At 43.9% G+C, this 17,618-nt stretch overlaps 1 protein-coding gene across 7 annotated transcripts in view; it reads left to right on the top strand.

Moving 5' to 3' along the window:
* LOC115782363 (septin-7-like) overlaps positions 1–17,618 on the top strand; it is a 46,962-nt gene that overhangs the window by 25,725 nt on the left and 3,619 nt on the right. For 4 of the 7 annotated variants that reach the window (XM_030732510.1, XM_030732509.1, XM_030732514.1 and 1 more), the window contains exons 4-12: positions 835–935; positions 1,041–1,175; positions 4,988–5,105; positions 6,487–6,579; positions 7,362–7,458; positions 9,185–9,196; positions 15,450–15,501; positions 16,407–16,532; positions 16,965–17,100. In XM_030732510.1, coding sequence (XP_030588370.1) covers positions 835–935; positions 1,041–1,175; positions 4,988–5,105; positions 6,487–6,579; positions 7,362–7,458; positions 9,185–9,196; positions 15,450–15,501; positions 16,407–16,532; positions 16,965–17,100 — 870 coding nt within the window. The remainder of the gene's footprint in view (positions 1–834; positions 936–1,040; positions 1,176–4,987; positions 5,106–6,486; positions 6,580–7,361; positions 7,459–9,184; positions 9,197–15,449; positions 15,502–16,406; positions 16,533–16,964; positions 17,101–17,618) is intronic. The other 3 variants (XM_030732513.1, XM_030732511.1, XM_030732515.1) reach the window with 2 other exon arrangements.

The following is a 17,618-nucleotide window of genomic DNA, read 5'->3' as shown; positions in this document are numbered from 1 at the left end:
TTAAATTTTATTTATATAGCACCAAATCACAACAGTCACCTCAAGGCGCTTTGTATTGTAAAGACCCTCCAATAATTACAGAGAAAACCCAACAGACTAAACGACCCCCTATGAGCAGCACTTGGTGACAGTGAGAAGGAAAAACTCCCTTTAACAGGGGGGGGGGGGTCATCTGCTGAGGGGGGGGGAGACAGGACAAAAGACACACTGTGGAAGAGAGCCAGAGATTAATAATAACTAATGATTAGATGCAGAGTGGGGTATAAACAGAGTAAAAAGAGGTGAATGAAAAGAAACACCCACAGTTGCTATAAATATGCAAGCCACTTTACAACCCGCCATCACCAAGCTCCTTTCATGCTGTATCCGACTGAACCAGCATCTGTTGTCACTGATGTCTGCTTTCTTCGGTGCTGGGGGCTTGCAGTTGCTGTCCTCACTTGTGCTTTTCCATTTATGTTCATGCAGCTGAATGTAAATGTCTGAGAATGGAAATCACACTCTCCTTTTGAAGACACTGGTTTTGACCAAAGTGCTGTTTGTCTGTTTCTGACCCACACAATCACTGCTGAGAGGAAGGAAAAGATTGTGCTCGCATTCAACCAGCAGATCGGTTTCCCTGCATCTCCCAGCAGGCTGTGTGGGAGCACGTGCAGTGCAGTCGGTGCCCTGAGTGGGAGAGAATAGTGTCACATCATTAAGCATGTAGTCCAGCATGTGTGGGCGCGTACATGCTGCCAAATTGTATTCTGAAAGTGTAAAATGATCATGGGAACACTTCAGAAGGACTGTAAGACTGAGATCCTGAAGGCTGTGAATGTTTGTGTGTTCCAGGTGGAGCAGTCCAAAGTGTTGATCAAGGAGGGGGGGGTGCAGCTGACCCTCACCATCGTGGATACACCAGGGTTTGGAGATGCAGTGGACAACAGCAACTGGTAAGGAGTGCCCACTAAGTAATGCACAATTGGATCATACCAAGCAATCATATGCTCTTTATTATTCAGTCCACCCCCTCTGACATTTTCTTTCCATGCTCTTAGCTGGCAGCCAGTCATAAACTACATTGACAGTAAGTGCGAGGACTTCCTGAATGCAGAGTCGAGGGTGAACCGCAGATCCATGCCAGACAACAGAGTGCACTGCTGCCTATACTTCATCGCGCCCTCTGGACACGGGTGGGTGCTACGTGAGATGATATAAGATACAGTAGATGAAACTAAAGAGAGACAGTAATTAGATGAAGTCTTCTAAATTTGGCTGGCTGGATATGGCTGGATATGACTGAATAGACGTTATATCCAGTTATCTTCAGAATATCTGTCTCATGAAAGAGGAGGCTGCCAGCCAGTATTTGTGACCCACATACAATCCAGTTCTGCTCATGCTCAGTAGAGTCCTGATCTCCATCACTGAATCACCCAATCAGAATGGAGGCAGCTCCCAGGAACAGACCTTTCATCTCAGACACGTCATACACTGTTACCTTTGTGTGTGTGTGTGTGTGTGTGTGTGTGTGTGTGTGTGTGTGTGTGTGTGTGTGTGTGTGTGTGTGCCTCTCAGGCTTCAATGATGGATTCAAATTTTCCCTGGATTTTTGACAAAGCCTGCAGAGATGAGTGGCGCGCAGTATGCTTATAATGGCACTGATGTGTGACTATTTCAGCAGCCCAAAGCATGAAGTGTGTGAAACGTGCTGCTGTCTGTGAATGTGGAAACAAAATCTGGCTTCTGCTGATCATTTTAGCTCAGCTTAAAATGCCTCCACGCTGAGCCTGATCCCCATTAAGGCAGTGACGAGAACAGGAACGCTTCGAAGACAGGAACGTAAACTGTGTTCAGTCGAGCTCAGTCACAGTCCCGGCAGGCTCGCTGAAATCAGTGCCCGCCTGCATCAGATGATGCCAATCTAGACATCAAACTGGCAAATCTAAAATGGGAGGCTGCTTTAGCAGCTCTACATCTGCAAGCTGCTTTGCAACCCACCTTCACCCCTGGATCCCATTTCTTGCTGTTTATATTATTGCCGTTGATGCCAGCTCCATTCAGTGCTGCGGCCTTGCTGCTGCGGTACATGCTTTTGGCTTTCCAGCTACATGGTAGGAAGGTTATGAAGACCCCATAAGTGATACCAGTAGAAATGGCAGTCTTCTTGAACTATGAATGAAGCGCACTGGCAGCTGCTTGGGAACAGTCTCCAAGCAAATGTTCATTAAATGTTAAATAAATCGGTCCTGGCCCTGCCTTTACTGCAATCATGCTCCAAATAGTCTGCTCGGGTAGTCTGTTCCTTCTGCATCCGCCACAAAGAAGGCTGTGGGTGTACACTGGTGACTGTGTGACCACTGAGAAACAAACCATCTCATTTGCAGCATTTCATAGTTCAGTTCAAGATTTAGTTGTTTTAATTTTTTAGAACAGACGATCATCCTGTAAATGTGTGTTTTGTTCTCCTTGTTAAACTGCTGCAGTGTGCCCTGCGTATGATGGTTAGCATAAATAAATCAGGCCTGATTTCAACGTGAAGCTTTAGTAAATAAACGCTGTACCACCATTAAATCATCAGAAAGGGCTCTGCTGGGTCCTCCTTCTTCTATTCCTGGACTGTTGATATAAGTTTAAAGCTGCAGACGCGTTGGCCACTTCTATGGGAACGCTTAATTGTGTTTTTACTGTCACCCCTCAGGGATTTGCCTGTAGGACTGTTTACTGCTTTTAAAAATATGCAACAAGTTCCAGAAGGCCAGTTTTCAAACTGCTGCCTCCAAAAAAGTCAGTGTGGCTGTAAAATCTGAAATCCTATAAATCCTGTGCTAGAAGCTCGTTTCCAGATTTCTCTGATGTTATCGTCCCCCCGGGGTGCCGCAGTAACTAGAAGAGTTCTGACAGCCAGTCCAGCTTTCTGCAGACAACGTTTGATAAATCACTGTCAGGATTTTGACTTCACAGACAGTCAGCATCTCCTCCGGGTCGAAGCAGACTCTCTGACTCCAGTATGATCTGGTGCAGCAGCGTTATACCCTAACCTGACCTCACTCCTCTGTGAGCCACCAAACAGCTGTCTGGCCTCTTTCTGCATTCGTGGGATGACTTACTCAACACAACACACAGCAAAAAGCATTTATATATAAAGTGCATTCATACGAGCCGCTTTGAGCCAGTAGAATCGCTTTGCTGTTGTAGTGAATGTAATCTGATCTTATTTATTCTGCATAATTCTTTATTACATTCAGTCGTTTCCCCAGAAAGGTTAATTTCCATAATTTGCCTTAAACCAGCACATTATATAGTTTGCTGCTATCAAGCCACTAAATTACTGATTTAGTGAAGAGTTGTTAGCTTAGCTGCAGCTCTGCACACACAGTGGGCGGTTAGAAACCTCTGCCATCGAGAGGGCATCGAATCACAGTTAAAGCTGGTCGATGGATCTGATCCGTAATTAGTTAAATATACCTATTCACTAATCAATGAACAGGTCAAATGATGTTAGGTTATGAGTTAAGTTGGTGAAGAATGTGGTTACAGCTAACTGTGGGCTCTGTGTCACCACCATGCTGAAGGTGCAGACTATAGAAAACAGCACAGATTTGCACTATTTTCAACATATGGATAAACACTGAACAAACAGTGTCTCAGAAAGCGACACACACACACACACACACACACACACACACACGAGTGTCCTGCAGTAATGTTTGTATCTCCTTTTCTATTGGAAAGGTCACCAAAGGGTCAAGCCCAGGGTCTCTGTAGCACGAGGAGCAGAGTGGTTTTGGCTTCTGTTTTAGACTCACTTGTGTCTGTATCGTATGTCCCGTATGTTGTAGTACAACTAGGACACCAGTGTTTATACTGCATACCTGAGTATCAGTAGTAGGAGTGGTAGGAGCCGGGCTGATTAGAGACTCCCTTTCTAAGCCGGCGTTAGCTCGTGTCACTCACTGTTGATGTCGGGGCAGGAGGAGAGGGTTTGAGGCAGCATCGTGGAGCACGTGGTGCATCTTTTGCATCTCCAAACTTTTGACTGGTACTGAGTCGCTCCACGGGCTGCTGGAGGCGCCTGAAGGAGTCGGGCACCGTCACATTTTAAAGTTATGTTACAATCATAAAGAAAACTGTGAGGAGCATTTAAAACTGTTGCATAACAGACACATGTGGTTTGTTCCTGTAGCAGCGCCTTCAGGCCTGTGGTAGATGCTCGAGTGTGTTCAGTGTGGTGCTAGCTAGCTAGCCTCTGTTTTCTTTTTGATTGATTGCTAAGGTTCCCTTTGATCAATTTTATAAGTTATAACTCATTCCTGCTTCCCCCACCACTCAGCCAGTCCTTCAGACGCAGCTGTGAATTGAACCATGTACAGTTAAATTTTGGCACAGCTGCCTCTCAGTGTGCAGCACACACACACACAGTCTCACAGTGTCTACACATGCATTCAGCCCACCGACCTCATGGCTGACCGGAGCTCTGTGTGTGCCCACGCAGCGTGACATTCAGAGATGAAGGCGCTGCGGGTCCCTGGCAGTCGCTTGCCGGGCTGCAGGTATTATACAGTTTTGTGTGGCCCTCTGCTGGTGACCCACTGAACTGCTGTGAACTGAGGAGGCACGCGGTGGCATTTTCTTTAGATTCATTCTTGTGAGTTAATTCCTCGTTCATGTGGTGAGTCACCAGATACGGCCACTGACCCACTTAAAATAATGTAATCATATTCAGCCGCAGCTTCATGCATGCATGCAGAGGGCAGAGCTCTGCCACCACAGCCCCAATGAGTCGCATTTACTTCAGAGTTTAACGGCTGCTGCAGTTCAGCATTTTCCATCTTCTCATTTTTTGTCGATATTAGAGTAAAGGCGTATCCAGTGTGCAAAGGGAAGAACCAAGTATCTCAACTGAAAGTCTTCAAACCATTAACAGCAGTTCAGGAATTATCTCAGAGCGCGTGTCGAGCAGCCCTCTGTCCTCCTCACAGTTTTCCTTCTGTCTCTTCTTCAGCCTGAAGCCGCTGGACATCGAGTTCATGAAGAGACTCCACGACAAAGTCAACGTCATCCCTCTCATTGCGAAGGCCGACACTCTGACCCCTGAGGAGTGCCAGCTTTTTAAAAAACAGGTATTTGTGCACCTTTGTGTCACCTTACCTGAAACAGGTGCTCACTAAGGCGTACAGGTAAACCCTCACTTTCTACAAGCAGCACATACAGCATGAAAATGTTGGGGCACCCCCGGTCCATATTTTTGTTAGTAAAAAAGTAAATGACCTAATTTCCTGAAAGTTTAAGTTTAATCCTGACTTGTTTTGATATTTTAGGCTTCATTAAGTTTTGTTTCACAGAAATATCACAGCTTATGAACACAGCAGCTGAGAGGCTCTGAGTTCTTGTTCTGGGAGATGATGGGTCATTGTTGTAGGTTAGAGGACTGTGAGGAGCAGAACCTTAAGCTGTGCCTCCTGAGGTGGTCCGTTATCCATCGTCCACTTTACATCTTCAGCTTTTTTATATACATTAACATCATTGGTCCACAGCACATATTACCCAAATGAATCGGGTCGAACTGTCTTTTGAGGTGCCTTTCTGGTTATCCCCTACACAGTTCTTTTGAAAAGGTCCTAAACATGTCCTCCATCGTTCTTGTTTATTGTCATTTCTTAATGAAATTGGGAAAAAGCTCTGCTGTGTTCTTACAGCCTTCTCCTGCTTTATGGATACAGGTTATTTTAACATTTAGGCAGCGGCTCAGACATCCACAGCTGGTTGTTGTTGGGAGCAGATTTCAGGAGTTCTTACAAAGATTTGAAAGTCACATCAGTTTTCCTTTCCCAACAAATCCTTTGAATAAGCTGATAAAGGTGTGAGGCCTTGGTTAAAAGTTATTTATGAGGTTAAATTTCTTGGAGTGCCCAAACTTTTCCATGGTGCTCATTTCCTTTATCGCTTTTAAAATTATAAAAAAAAATTTTACTAACCTTATTTAAATTATTGAGAATGAACTTCATGTATTTATCAGATTATTCAGTCTTAAATTGGAACTGGGGTTCTATGTTTTGCTTGAAGTACATTTAGGTAAATATTTTTATTACCTTTAATTCTTAGAGATGAGAAGATTAAATCAACTCTTGTATGTGGGGTATAAAGCTGGAAGCTTAGGAGCGGCTGTTAGCCTAGCTTAGCATAAAGACTGAAGGAGGATGAAAACGAATGAGATCCTTCTGATGTCCAAACTTCGGAAAGACGAGAGCCTGAAGTGTCTTCGTGACAGGGAGCTTAGCTGGAAGCCATGAAAGACTCTGCACAGGGATATGAACACGTGGATAACGAGTCGTTCCACTTTCAACTACAACTTCTAGCTGTGCAGATTAAACAAGTCGTGTTCGTTAGTGAACTTTACAAATGCTAGAAGGCACATTTTAGATCTTCGGACCTCCTTCCGTCTTTAATGTTAAACATCTGTGTGTGCAGATGTTTTGATAACTGATTACTTTCTCTCTTCAGATAATGAAAGAGATTCAGGAGCACAAAATCAAAATCTATGAATTCCCGGACACAGAAGACGACGAGGACAACAAGCTCATCCGAAAGATCAAGGTGATGGAGAACGCAGTGCTGTTAAAGCTTGACTTAAGATCTTCTGATTGATCTCAGCAGGAAGGCCCCACCCCCCCGCAGCTACTGCAGTCTCATTTTCCCACGCTTAACAGGCTGATTACATAACTGATCATCAGATTTATAGACAGGCTTACTGATGAACTTTGACTGGTGGTAATTACTACAGTCGCTGCTGCCTCAGGCGAAACCAAACATGGCGTCTGCTACACGTGCTCTCAGGGTTTTCTTCCAGCTGGCTCATCTCTCATATAATCTATACATATATGAATATGCAGAGTAAGCAGGCACACTTTCTGGTCTGGTTTGTAGTCCAAAACCTGTTGACTGATTCGGTTTAAGCAGCCTTTGGTTCCATCCTGATGAGTCATCCAAAGCAGTGAAAGAATTAAAATGCAAAATCCCAACTATCAACTATCCTCTGAAAACACTTTAGCCTGTTTGCTTTATGAGCAACACCCAGCAGACAGGTTGTATTGGCCCAGATTGGTAGAAGCCACGAAATATTGGCCAATGTATGTAGAGGACAGCTCAGCAGATGACAGCCAGTGGGTTCCTGCACTGGCATCCAGGTTTTCACCGAGTTTTTGTGCCAGTTTTAACTGATTTTGACAAAATTTGGCAACAGAAAATGCAGGTTAATATGTAAAAATTAGAAACTGGTTCTTCATGATTTCATGTGATCTGATCTGTCAGGGTTGTGGCTGAGCTTGACTTTGCGGCCTGCCTGAACTAACATGATGCTCGACTTGTTTCTTCTCCAGGAGAAGATGCCGCTGGCGGTGGTTGGCAGCAATGTGGTGATCGAGGTGAACGGCAAGAAGGTCAGAGGTCGCCAGTACCCATGGGGCGTGGCAGAAGGTAGGTTCACTCGGATCCTGTGCTGGAAAGCAAGTTTGCATTCTGTGGCCAACCCGGAAGTCTAGAAAATGAACTAGAAAACAAATGTTGACCCTTCAAAGCTTTTATGATTTTCAGCAGTGAAGATTATTTTCATCTCCTGTCTGGTTTTAAGAGTTGCTGTATGTTACTCCACTTTGGTCAGACAGTGACTGATGTGAGAAAGAAGGCTCGAGCATGATGCTGTTTGAAAGTTGATGTGTTTGAGAGTGTCCAGCAGTAACCGTGTTCTCTATATGGAATGGATGGAGCATGATATTCCTGAGTGTGGAACACAGTGCATGTTCTCCACAACAACCCCCTGCACCCACTCAATGTGTTAACTACCGGCTAATACAGTGACTTGTCAAAATGTAAGAAAGGAGAACAGTTCATAAATGGTCAGATGCAACTCGTAAAAGATAAAATGTCACATTAATGTGAACATTTCTGGAGAGGTGCTTTTATAAGAACCTTGCTGATCATTGAAGTTTTTATTTCCACCTCCTGAAAGCTCCTGAAATGAAAGAAGAATACCCTGTGTGTGCTGGCCCAGTTAGTCAGAGCAGACTACCTGTTCAGATTTGCATCTTTGCTCCTCAGAACCAATTGGAACCACCAAGACCTCTATCCCAACTGTCTTCATGCACGCCAAGTGTGGGGGATTGAGTAGCCAAATTATCTCCATACCATTAATATCCTGAGGCCCGTTTGTCCACAGAAGTGTCATCTAGCTCTAGTAAAGATCCTTCAGCATTTAGTATCTTTCACCATTCATAGAATACATTGTCTTCAATTAACCCACCAGTGGAAAGTGCCTGAGAGATGGGCAAAAAGTGCTCACTGCCAACCCCATGGACTTTTGCTCACACCAAAATTATGCCCCATCAAACACAATAAGAAGCCTACATAGCTGCACATTCTGACCACTCTATCCCCTGGAGTCCGAGAACATTTCAAAGAACTCGATTTTTTTCTACTCATGCTTCCACCAGAGGAACCATTTAGTTCCAGTCATCTTGTTCTGGGAGTTGTGCTTTCCAAAGCCTTCGGGGTAAAACTGGAATCACTGGCATAGAACATGGAGCGCCAGTAGGTTGATCACCAATGAAGTCCAGGCCCTGTTATGCAGAAGAAGACATCAGTGTAAATTTGGGCTTTTTATACATCAAGAATAACTTATTTTTGTTGGGCTTTACACTGCAGTTAAAAAAGTTTAAAAGAGTGTGTACACTACCCCCCAGAACTGCAGATACATGAGGGGACGGACACTGCCAACACTGTGTGAATGTACTGTAATCTGTTGGGATGTCGGTTACATTTTGACAAGTGCAAGGTTATCTGGCAGTTTCTACATTTTTACCTTGTACACCCGCCTTTCCTCCCTTCAGTACGCACACAACACCACAACTCCTTTTGGTAGTGTTGGTCTTGACCCCGATAGGGATTCTGGAAAAGGAGAATAGACATATGTACACTAGGATGTCACCAGTAGCCACAATGAACTTTTCTTGCTCTAACTGGTATGTTCACTTTCATTTGTCTTCTGGTAAGGTAATACACTGTATATATCTATTTCTATATAAAGTAATATAACATTTATTTGCTCTGTGGTTGACCGTTTATCAGTCTTTCACTATTTCATTCTTTCTTTTCTCTCTTTTTTTTTTCTTTTTTTTCTTTGTCTATTCTTTTCCATGACTGACAGAGGGCATTTTTGGTAAACAAAACCATCTTTCACTTTGTTTCAGCCTCATTTTTCAACCCACTCCTCCTACCCTAAAGTATATCCCAGGCCCCCTCCTGCCAGTATCTGCCCATCCCTCCTTTCCTTCCACTTTTCTGTTGCTGTGCTCTCTCATCATTAGGCTGATGGTCAAACCAATGCTCTAATCAGACTTGGGCTTTCTAAAACTCTCCCAAACGCTCAACTTATTTTGAAAGCACAAAGACGAATGTTGACAATACTTTATAAATGCCCACCGAAGTCATTCAGGTGTTCCTGGTAGACTCTTTGCCCCGTGCTCCTTGCTAACACTTAGTCGGAGTTAGCTTCTAGAAAGAATCCGCCTGTTTCTTGATATTTCTAAGCATGAACGTCATATTACCAGAAATGTGACTGCCAGTGTGAATTTAAATAACATGATTACTGATGTCAAAACTATATAAATCAAAGTATTCAGTGAATACCGTTATTTAAAGAACACATGCACAAAGCACATTAACACATGCATTCACAGCATTGTATTTTGACAGGAAGAAAAGTGCTTCCATAGGAATTAAGAGAATAAGCAGCAGCCAGGTGCTGCTAATCAAATACACTTGATTAATCATCAGCAAGTGTGACCGCCTCTATAACAGCACAGTATATCGCTGTTTACAGGTCTGGAGCCTTCAGGTGTGTGTTAACACAATGCTGCAATTCTACCATTAGTGGAAGTCCTGGCAAATTCACCACACGGTCAAACTGCAGTACTCTGAGAAACTGTAAAAAACTGAGAGCTACATCTCCAATCGCAGGCCTCAGTTAGCATGTTAAATGTTAAAGTTCATGACAGTACAATTGGAAAGAGACGGAGCAATTATGTCTTGTTTGGAAGGGTTGTCAGGAGAAAGCCGCATCTATCTAAAAAGAACATGGCAGCATGGTTTAGGTTTCCAAAGTTGCTACTGAACAAACCACAAGACCTCTGGAACAATGTCCTTTGGACAGACGAGACCAAAGTGGAGGTGTTTGGCCATAATACTCAGTAATGTTTGGAGAAACCCAAACACAGCATATCAGCACAAACACCTCATACCAACTGTCGGCATGATGGTGGATTGGTGATGATTTGATGGTTTTGCCTTGCAGTCATTGACCATGAACACCTAGTGGAAGGTGAGGCCATCTGTCAGACAAAAGCTTGGCCCACACAGGGACCTGCAACAGGACAATGATCCCAAGCACAGCAACAATTCTCCAACTGAAATACAAAGGTGTTGCAGTGGTCCAATCAGAGTCCAGACCTCAACCTGATTAAAACACTGTGGGGGGGTGCTCACAAACTTCAATCAGCTGAAACACTGCACAGAAGATTGGGCCAAAATTCCTCCACAATGATGTGAGAGACTAGAAGTCATACAGAAAATAATTACTTCAAATTATTGCTGCTAAAGGTGGTTCTACGAGCTGCTGGGGAACGTGGGGTGTACTTAGTTCTTCGTATAGAGTCCTATGAAAACTTTCTTTTTCACATGACTGTAAAACCATCACTGCAGTGCCGAAGAAAAATGAATGCAGTTTCATGTTAAGAATTTTGTCATCAGTTTGGTACCAAAATGTTTGTTCTCCTAACATCTGTAAGTTCTAAGGTCTAAGCTCTAAGTTGCAGCCTGTCTGCTACAGTTAATGTTACTGATGGGTTTTTCACTTGTCGACGTTAGCAATGATGTCATGTTTAGCCAGTGTGTAATACTAAATAGGGTTTTTGTTTTTGGTTGATTTAGAAGTCTTAGACATTTTTGAGGAGAATATTAAACATTTTTGAATGGTAAAAATGTCTCACTCTGCAGATCCGAGTCAACAGCTCAGAAATGTTTGTCATGTTAACGTTGAAGAGGCACGGCAAAGCGAATGCCAGTCAGAATGAAAAATAACAATGACACCACCAACACTGTTTGTTTCACTCAGACATTTTGGGCTTCTAATCTCATTGAACACTGTTGTACATTCCATATAATTACAATAAAGACATTCTATTCTATTCTATTTTGAGGGTTATCTATTAGAGGGTTATCCAAGCAGCTGTAACCTAAAATGTCCACTATGTGGAAGAGGCTTAAGACAAAACCTGCAGTACTTTACACAAAATAGACCCACTAAAGGTAGAGATGAGCAAGGCTACATAAACCTTCTTAAATCACTTCCTTTTGTTGTCAGTAATCATTGTGTGCTAAGTGTTAGCATTGGGCAGGAGTTCTAGTGATCTACCAGGGAGTCACATGACTGGTTATTTTTGTTATCTGGTCTCAGAATTTGAAACTTTCAGAACATCATGTAATTGATTTGCTACTCGAGTCTTTTTGATATTTTTAATTATCGTTTATATCTCTTAAGATACTGTTGCACTCACAACAGTAATTACTAAAATCTGGGAACAAGGTGACGTTCAGAGAGACAAGAAACACAAACCGTGAGATGATCGAACTTTTTTGAAAAGGTTGTTTACCCAGGATACCTGCACCACTTTAGTTGCAGTCAGGCTGAAAATAAGTGCCTTACCTTATATGCTGAACTAAGGCTGGATATACACTGTGATTTGGGGCTGTCCCAGATGAAAGACGACCTGCTTAAAGAGGCCATAACAGTGTGTTTGGTCGTGGCTCAGAAGTGGTGGTCCTACACTGTGGAGTGCGTTGGCCTTGCAGACTCGGCCTAGCCTGGGACAAATCTAAAATTTAGGATTGCCATCTCACAATTTGAATGCTGCTATGGCCTATGTCTGCTTACCATCCATTAACAATGAAGCGTAAAATGAGGTGGTGATTAATGCATGTCTGGGATTCCAACAAAGGAGAAAGTTCAGGCAGCAGAAGCTTGTTTGTATGCTGCGTCCTCCAGTCCTTCAGCATGACTGTGCCAAGAAGGATGTAGTATGGAAACCAGTGGTAGAGGAACTGCTGCCTTGCATCGTAGCGTGGCAGCATGGAAGTGCAGTGCATAGACAAGTCGCCTCACAGCGAAAAGGCCCTGGGTTCAAATCCACCGGCTGTCTGAGGCCTTTCTGTGTAGAGTTTGCAGGTTCTCCCTGTTCCCGTGTGGGTTCTTTGAGTACTCCGGTTTCCTCCCGCAGTTCAAAGACGTTCCAGATCATCTGTAAGTGTGAATGCTTGTCTGTCTCTGTGTGTTAGCCTGCGACAGACCGGCGGCCTGTCCAGGGTGTACCCACCTCCACGCTGTGAAAGCTGGGATAGACTCCAGCCGCAGCTCAACCCTGAATTCAAAAAAGTGGAAGAAAATGGCATCGTAGCCTATGATTCAGTGGGTATTATAATTGTATAGGCTACATGCTTGATGCCACACTCAAGTTAATTGGACCTATACCACACAGTGTGGCTTGCAGTAAACTTGCAGATTGCTGAAATCTCACAGCCTTAAACTCAGGTGAAAATCTGATTAAGGTCCCTGAGGAGCTCTAAAGCAGAGCTCCCAATAAACCCACCTGTGGTAACTGTTGGAAAGGAATAAATGTTAGTGTGGATTTAAAGCTTTTATGATTGTCTGATTGCTTGTGTTTCTTGCTCCACCAAGTTCCTTTTCTAGAGATATTCCTACTTTCCAAGGTCCCATCCTACTTTTAATACTGACAAGAATGATGGTCAAAGTTATACCAAACAGGAATCCCTCACTGTGATGCATCTGAAGATATTTACACTCAAATTTTCCTCCAAATCTACCAGCAGATGTAAAGCTTTGTCCCAGGTCTGATGCTGTGAATAGTCATGGAGAAAACTAGAGGCTGTTTGGTGCAATAGAAACATCACTCTAACGCCGTGGATCCCTTCTTTGCTCCCGTGATATCAAACAAACCGCTGAGTGTCAGCCCTGCCTCACCATGAGGTTCCTTCACTGAGAGGAGCTGATTGGTGCGGGTTTGTGTGCAGGCCTTTTGTATCACTGGAACAAGGACTGGGAGCCACATCCTAACACATTGCTTATAGGATCATGAGCAGATAATAGCGAGCTAGGATCTTCCACAAGGGCATGTAGCAGCTCATTTAAGTCATTAAGGTAACACGTGGCTTGGTATCATGAGTTCTCACTCATCAGCATATTTGGAATTTTAAACTAAGGCTGTGGACATGTTTGCACAAACACTTAATGCATGTTGGAAATTAAAGGTTGTTTGCTCTTGTTTCATTAAGCCAATGCAGTTCATCATCATGGCCTAAATAAACACTGCTAGTAGACAGAGCACTCGGGCTCAAATCACCTGATGCACCGTTAATGTCCACGAGATTCTGATTGGCTAATAAAAAGCTAAAGTCACATGAATTAGTGTAAAGCCCTGGAGTATGCATCAGGTGTTTTCTGCCGTTCATCAATAATAAAATGAATCAGTTACAACCTGTTTTTTTTTCTCCTATGACCTTTGATCCCACTTAGCTCCTCTACTTGCCCCCTATTTGAGACTTGCGCCCCAACTGGTCATGCAGAGATCCTCATATAACACCCTACTCCTTCCAACCACCACACTCCCTCTACAAGCCCTGCGCTCTTTAGCCAGGCAGCTTGGACACGTGCCGGTTTTGGTGTTGAATCTGGGCTGAATCTGGGCCAAAGCGCTGCCCGATTATGGGCCACGCGTGAGCTGTAACAAACCCAGCCGCTCCAGACCCAGATTTAGCCCCCTGCTGGGCGCAGACAGTAACTGAAAAACCATACCCCTCCCCTCCGTCAGAGCTCCCTCCTCTAGAAGAGACAGGAGGTCAATGGCTGGCTTGGGAGGCCAAGGGGCGGGACTGCTTAAGTTTCATCAATGGTAAGGTGTCCTCCTTGTTCACTCCCCTGATGATGATGATGATTGACTGCCAAGTGGGGAAGGCTAGCCAATAAAGGAGCAACATATTTGACGAAGAGGAGGCTTGGAGGTCTTCCACATACATCTTCAACAGCAGTTTATCTGCAGTCCTTTTCCAGAATCCCATCTGACCTCATAACCTTGTCTTTTGTTGTCCAGATGAAACTCACAGTCTAACTGTACCGTGATGAAATGAGACCAGTTGTGTTTGCTGGTTTTTGGTCTGTTTTTTTTCTAACTGTGTGACGTCCCTGGGTCCGACTGTGTAAGGCTGTGATCAGATAGGAGGCTGAAACAAACCTGAGCTGTGAGCGTCTTCATTTAAACGCAGCAGGAGGTCAGGGCTCGCTCTGGGGTTAAGGGCGTAATATCTTAGCCCATGCAGTAATGCTTGAAGCCGCGAGCCCTGCTAGCTTCGACAGACTGAGTGTACTACAGTGAGGTAATGTCTGCTGCTCAGCTGCTGATCTTCTGTCTTAGTTTTTTGGTGTGTTATTGGAATGGTGTTCATTATATTTTCCAAAGCGTGGCTCTGCGGGCTGTAGTGATGTATCCACAGTAATCTCTAAAATCAGCACTATTAGCATCTTTCAGATTGTTGGTTTGGTTTCCAAGATTACTCTTGCAGTTCACGCTCAGTTTATTTCATTTCCAGCTGCAGCGACTGTGCTAATAACCCTGCAGACAGAACACTTTAGGGGTATAACAGTGTGGCTCAGATATGAGTTCCAGGATGGTCAGTGGTCACCGTCTTTACTACAGAGCAGAAAAGGAGAAACCACCCGGCAGGAAGATGATGTCATTAGTGCTGATGGTGGTGCCAGAGCTAGCTAATTAGCTAAGTGTGGCAGATTTTTCAGGCATTGAATTTGCAAATAAGTCCGTAGTCTGTGAAGTTTAGGTTTAATACAGGAAGTACCTGAAGCCTTCTGCAAAGCTTCAACTTCATTACAGAAACATCCTATGTGATCACGGCCTGATGTCTCCCCACCCTTCGTTTTTAATCAGCGTGCTGCTCTTACTGATACTGTACCACTTTTTTTTTTTTTTTAACCAACTACACCTGAAAATACCTGCTCTGAGTGTGCCCCTCCCTTTGTAACTGCTGAGTGAATGAACTTTACAAAATGTCGTATCTGTTGGAGTGTATATGTATTAATAATTTTAATCTGTTTTCACTGTATCACTACTGACTGTCTGATATAAATAACACACTACAGTTATGTCGATGATATTCTGCTGGGACTGCTTCGGTATCATTTAAAGATGGCTGCTGTTTATCAGTTATTTAGCAAAAATATGATGATGTTTGTGATAATGTCTTTGTTAGTGTGAGAGCTTTTCATGTGTAGTAATTGTGATTCCTCTGTCCCCCCCCTCTGTGTTTTCCTCTCACTTCCTGTGTTTCAGTGGAGAACGGAGAGCACTGCGACTTCACTGTGCTGCGCAACATGCTGATCAGGTGAGACATGCCGCCACCCCCCCACGCCACCCCCCGGGCACAGATTCAGTTTCATAAATACAGAGTGATTTGTGACCCACTATTAAACCAGTTTTATGCAGTTCCTGTTAAACTCACAGTGGCACCAAGAGGCCAGAATTAACCTGATGACACTGTTAGTTTACAGTTGAGTCATCAGACTGATGCTGCAGCTCCTCCTGCTGTGTGGAGGCAGAGATCTGCAGTTTTCTATGGTGTCATTTTTAAATAAGTTCATTTATTGGCTTTTAAATGGTCTGAGTGTCTTCATCTGTGATAGATTTTAAGATTAGATAGTGATAAGATAGTGTTTATTCGTCACATGCGCAGTTATACACAGTACAATGCACAGTGAAATGTATTTCTACACTTTAACCACATCACTACGTGCCAAACTTAGTCATCTGAAAAAAAAAAGGTTTTTACAAGACTTTGTCCGGTCCTGTGAAAAACTCCATCCTTACTGTTTCCATAGGAACTGAGATGGTAAGTAGCAGCCAGGTGCTCATGATCAATGCACCTGATTAACTGATTATCATCATCAAGATTTTTGGCAGTTTGCTGCTCTGGTCCATTCAGCTGTGTGTTAACACAATGCCACAGTCATCTCAGAGTGGACGTCGCAGCAAATTCACCCCAAAATCCGGTTGTGCGATGTTCAGAAGTCCAACAGTTGGGCCTAAATTGGGTGCTGCAGCCGGACGTTGATCCCAAACACAGCAGCAAATCTGCAAAATGACGGGTCAGAGTCCAGACCTCAGCATGCTGAAAGGCACTGCATCGAGTCTGTTTGACATAATTGCGTGCGTGTGCCTTTAGTGTGATCACATATTTAAGACATCACTGCCTATATTTCATCTTCCCACCCCCCCACCCCCCCTTCATAGGACCCATATGCAGGATCTGAAGGACGTCACCAACAACGTCCACTATGAGAACTACCGCAGTAAGAAACTTGCTGCTGTCACATGTAACGGAGTGGACACCTCGAAGACCAAGGGACAGCTCACCAAGTAATTTGCTTGTTTGGTTGCTTCGCTGCTTTTACTTCTTAACAGCGTCCATCAGTTTAAACCCTTTCTGCAGCGCCCCCTGGTGTATGCTTCACATGTGAGGCACAGTCAAAGCTGATGATGTAATAAAGTGCTTAGTACAGTATATCCAGAGTGGAAACACACACAAAAATAAATGATGTGTGTGGAAATTATTACTTCCCTCAGTTCAGTCACATTTCTCTGCATAAGCAGGATTTTAATTGGATTTTTGTACAGCTGCAAACACACTGATTGTAGCTGTGCTGTCGATGTTGTGCAGCCGTATAATAATTGCATGATAATGATACCTTTCAGAATCCTCCAGCTCTGGATTTCCAGTCTGGAGTTTAGCGATTTGCAGTTGGTGCACAGCACAAACTCTGGCTTCTAACCTCCCTCCGTGATCTGCAGGAGTCCCCTGGCTCAGATGGAGGAGGAGCGCAGGGAGCATGTGATGAAAATGAAGAAGATGGAGGCAGAAATGGAGCAGGTCTTTGAGATGAAGGTGAAGGAGAAGAAGCAGAAACTGAAGGATTCAGAGGCTGAGGTGAGTTTGAGGATGAAAGCAGCATGTTTCTTTTACCCCACAGTAAAGTGAGGTCTGCAGAGGGGCACACTTCAGCCCCCTGACCATAACGCCGCAGGTTCCCTGTATGTATGCGACTATGACACAGACATAACGTACAGATCACTAAATAAGAGAACAGCTCGGACCTTCTCCAGCCCACAGTGTTTCTGATATTCAGGATGTTTGCATCATGTTTCATCACCTTTGATTACTCAGTCGCACCTGCAGCTCTGCATAAACACCACACAGTGCCGTGATGTTCATGTATTTTATGTATTTTTGTTACTAAATTATTTATTACTTATCCTCTGGGCATTCTTGATCCTGATTGGCTGATGGATGTAATAGCTGCTTGTATATTCAGTGACCTGTGTGTTTATTACAGTGGCAGTGGGAGCTCAGTGCGCTGCAGCCCACTGAAATCTTTGTCTCGAGCTTAAATCTGTGTCTTCGGTTAGGAGCTGCTGCAGACTGCACCTGCTGATGAGGACGGTGAT

Source organism: Archocentrus centrarchus, chromosome 6 (assembly GCF_007364275.1).
Source record: "Archocentrus centrarchus isolate MPI-CPG fArcCen1 chromosome 6, fArcCen1, whole genome shotgun sequence".
NCBI lineage: Eukaryota > Metazoa > Chordata > Actinopteri > Cichliformes > Cichlidae > Archocentrus > Archocentrus centrarchus.
This window is presented reverse-complemented; position numbering and strand designations above follow the sequence as displayed.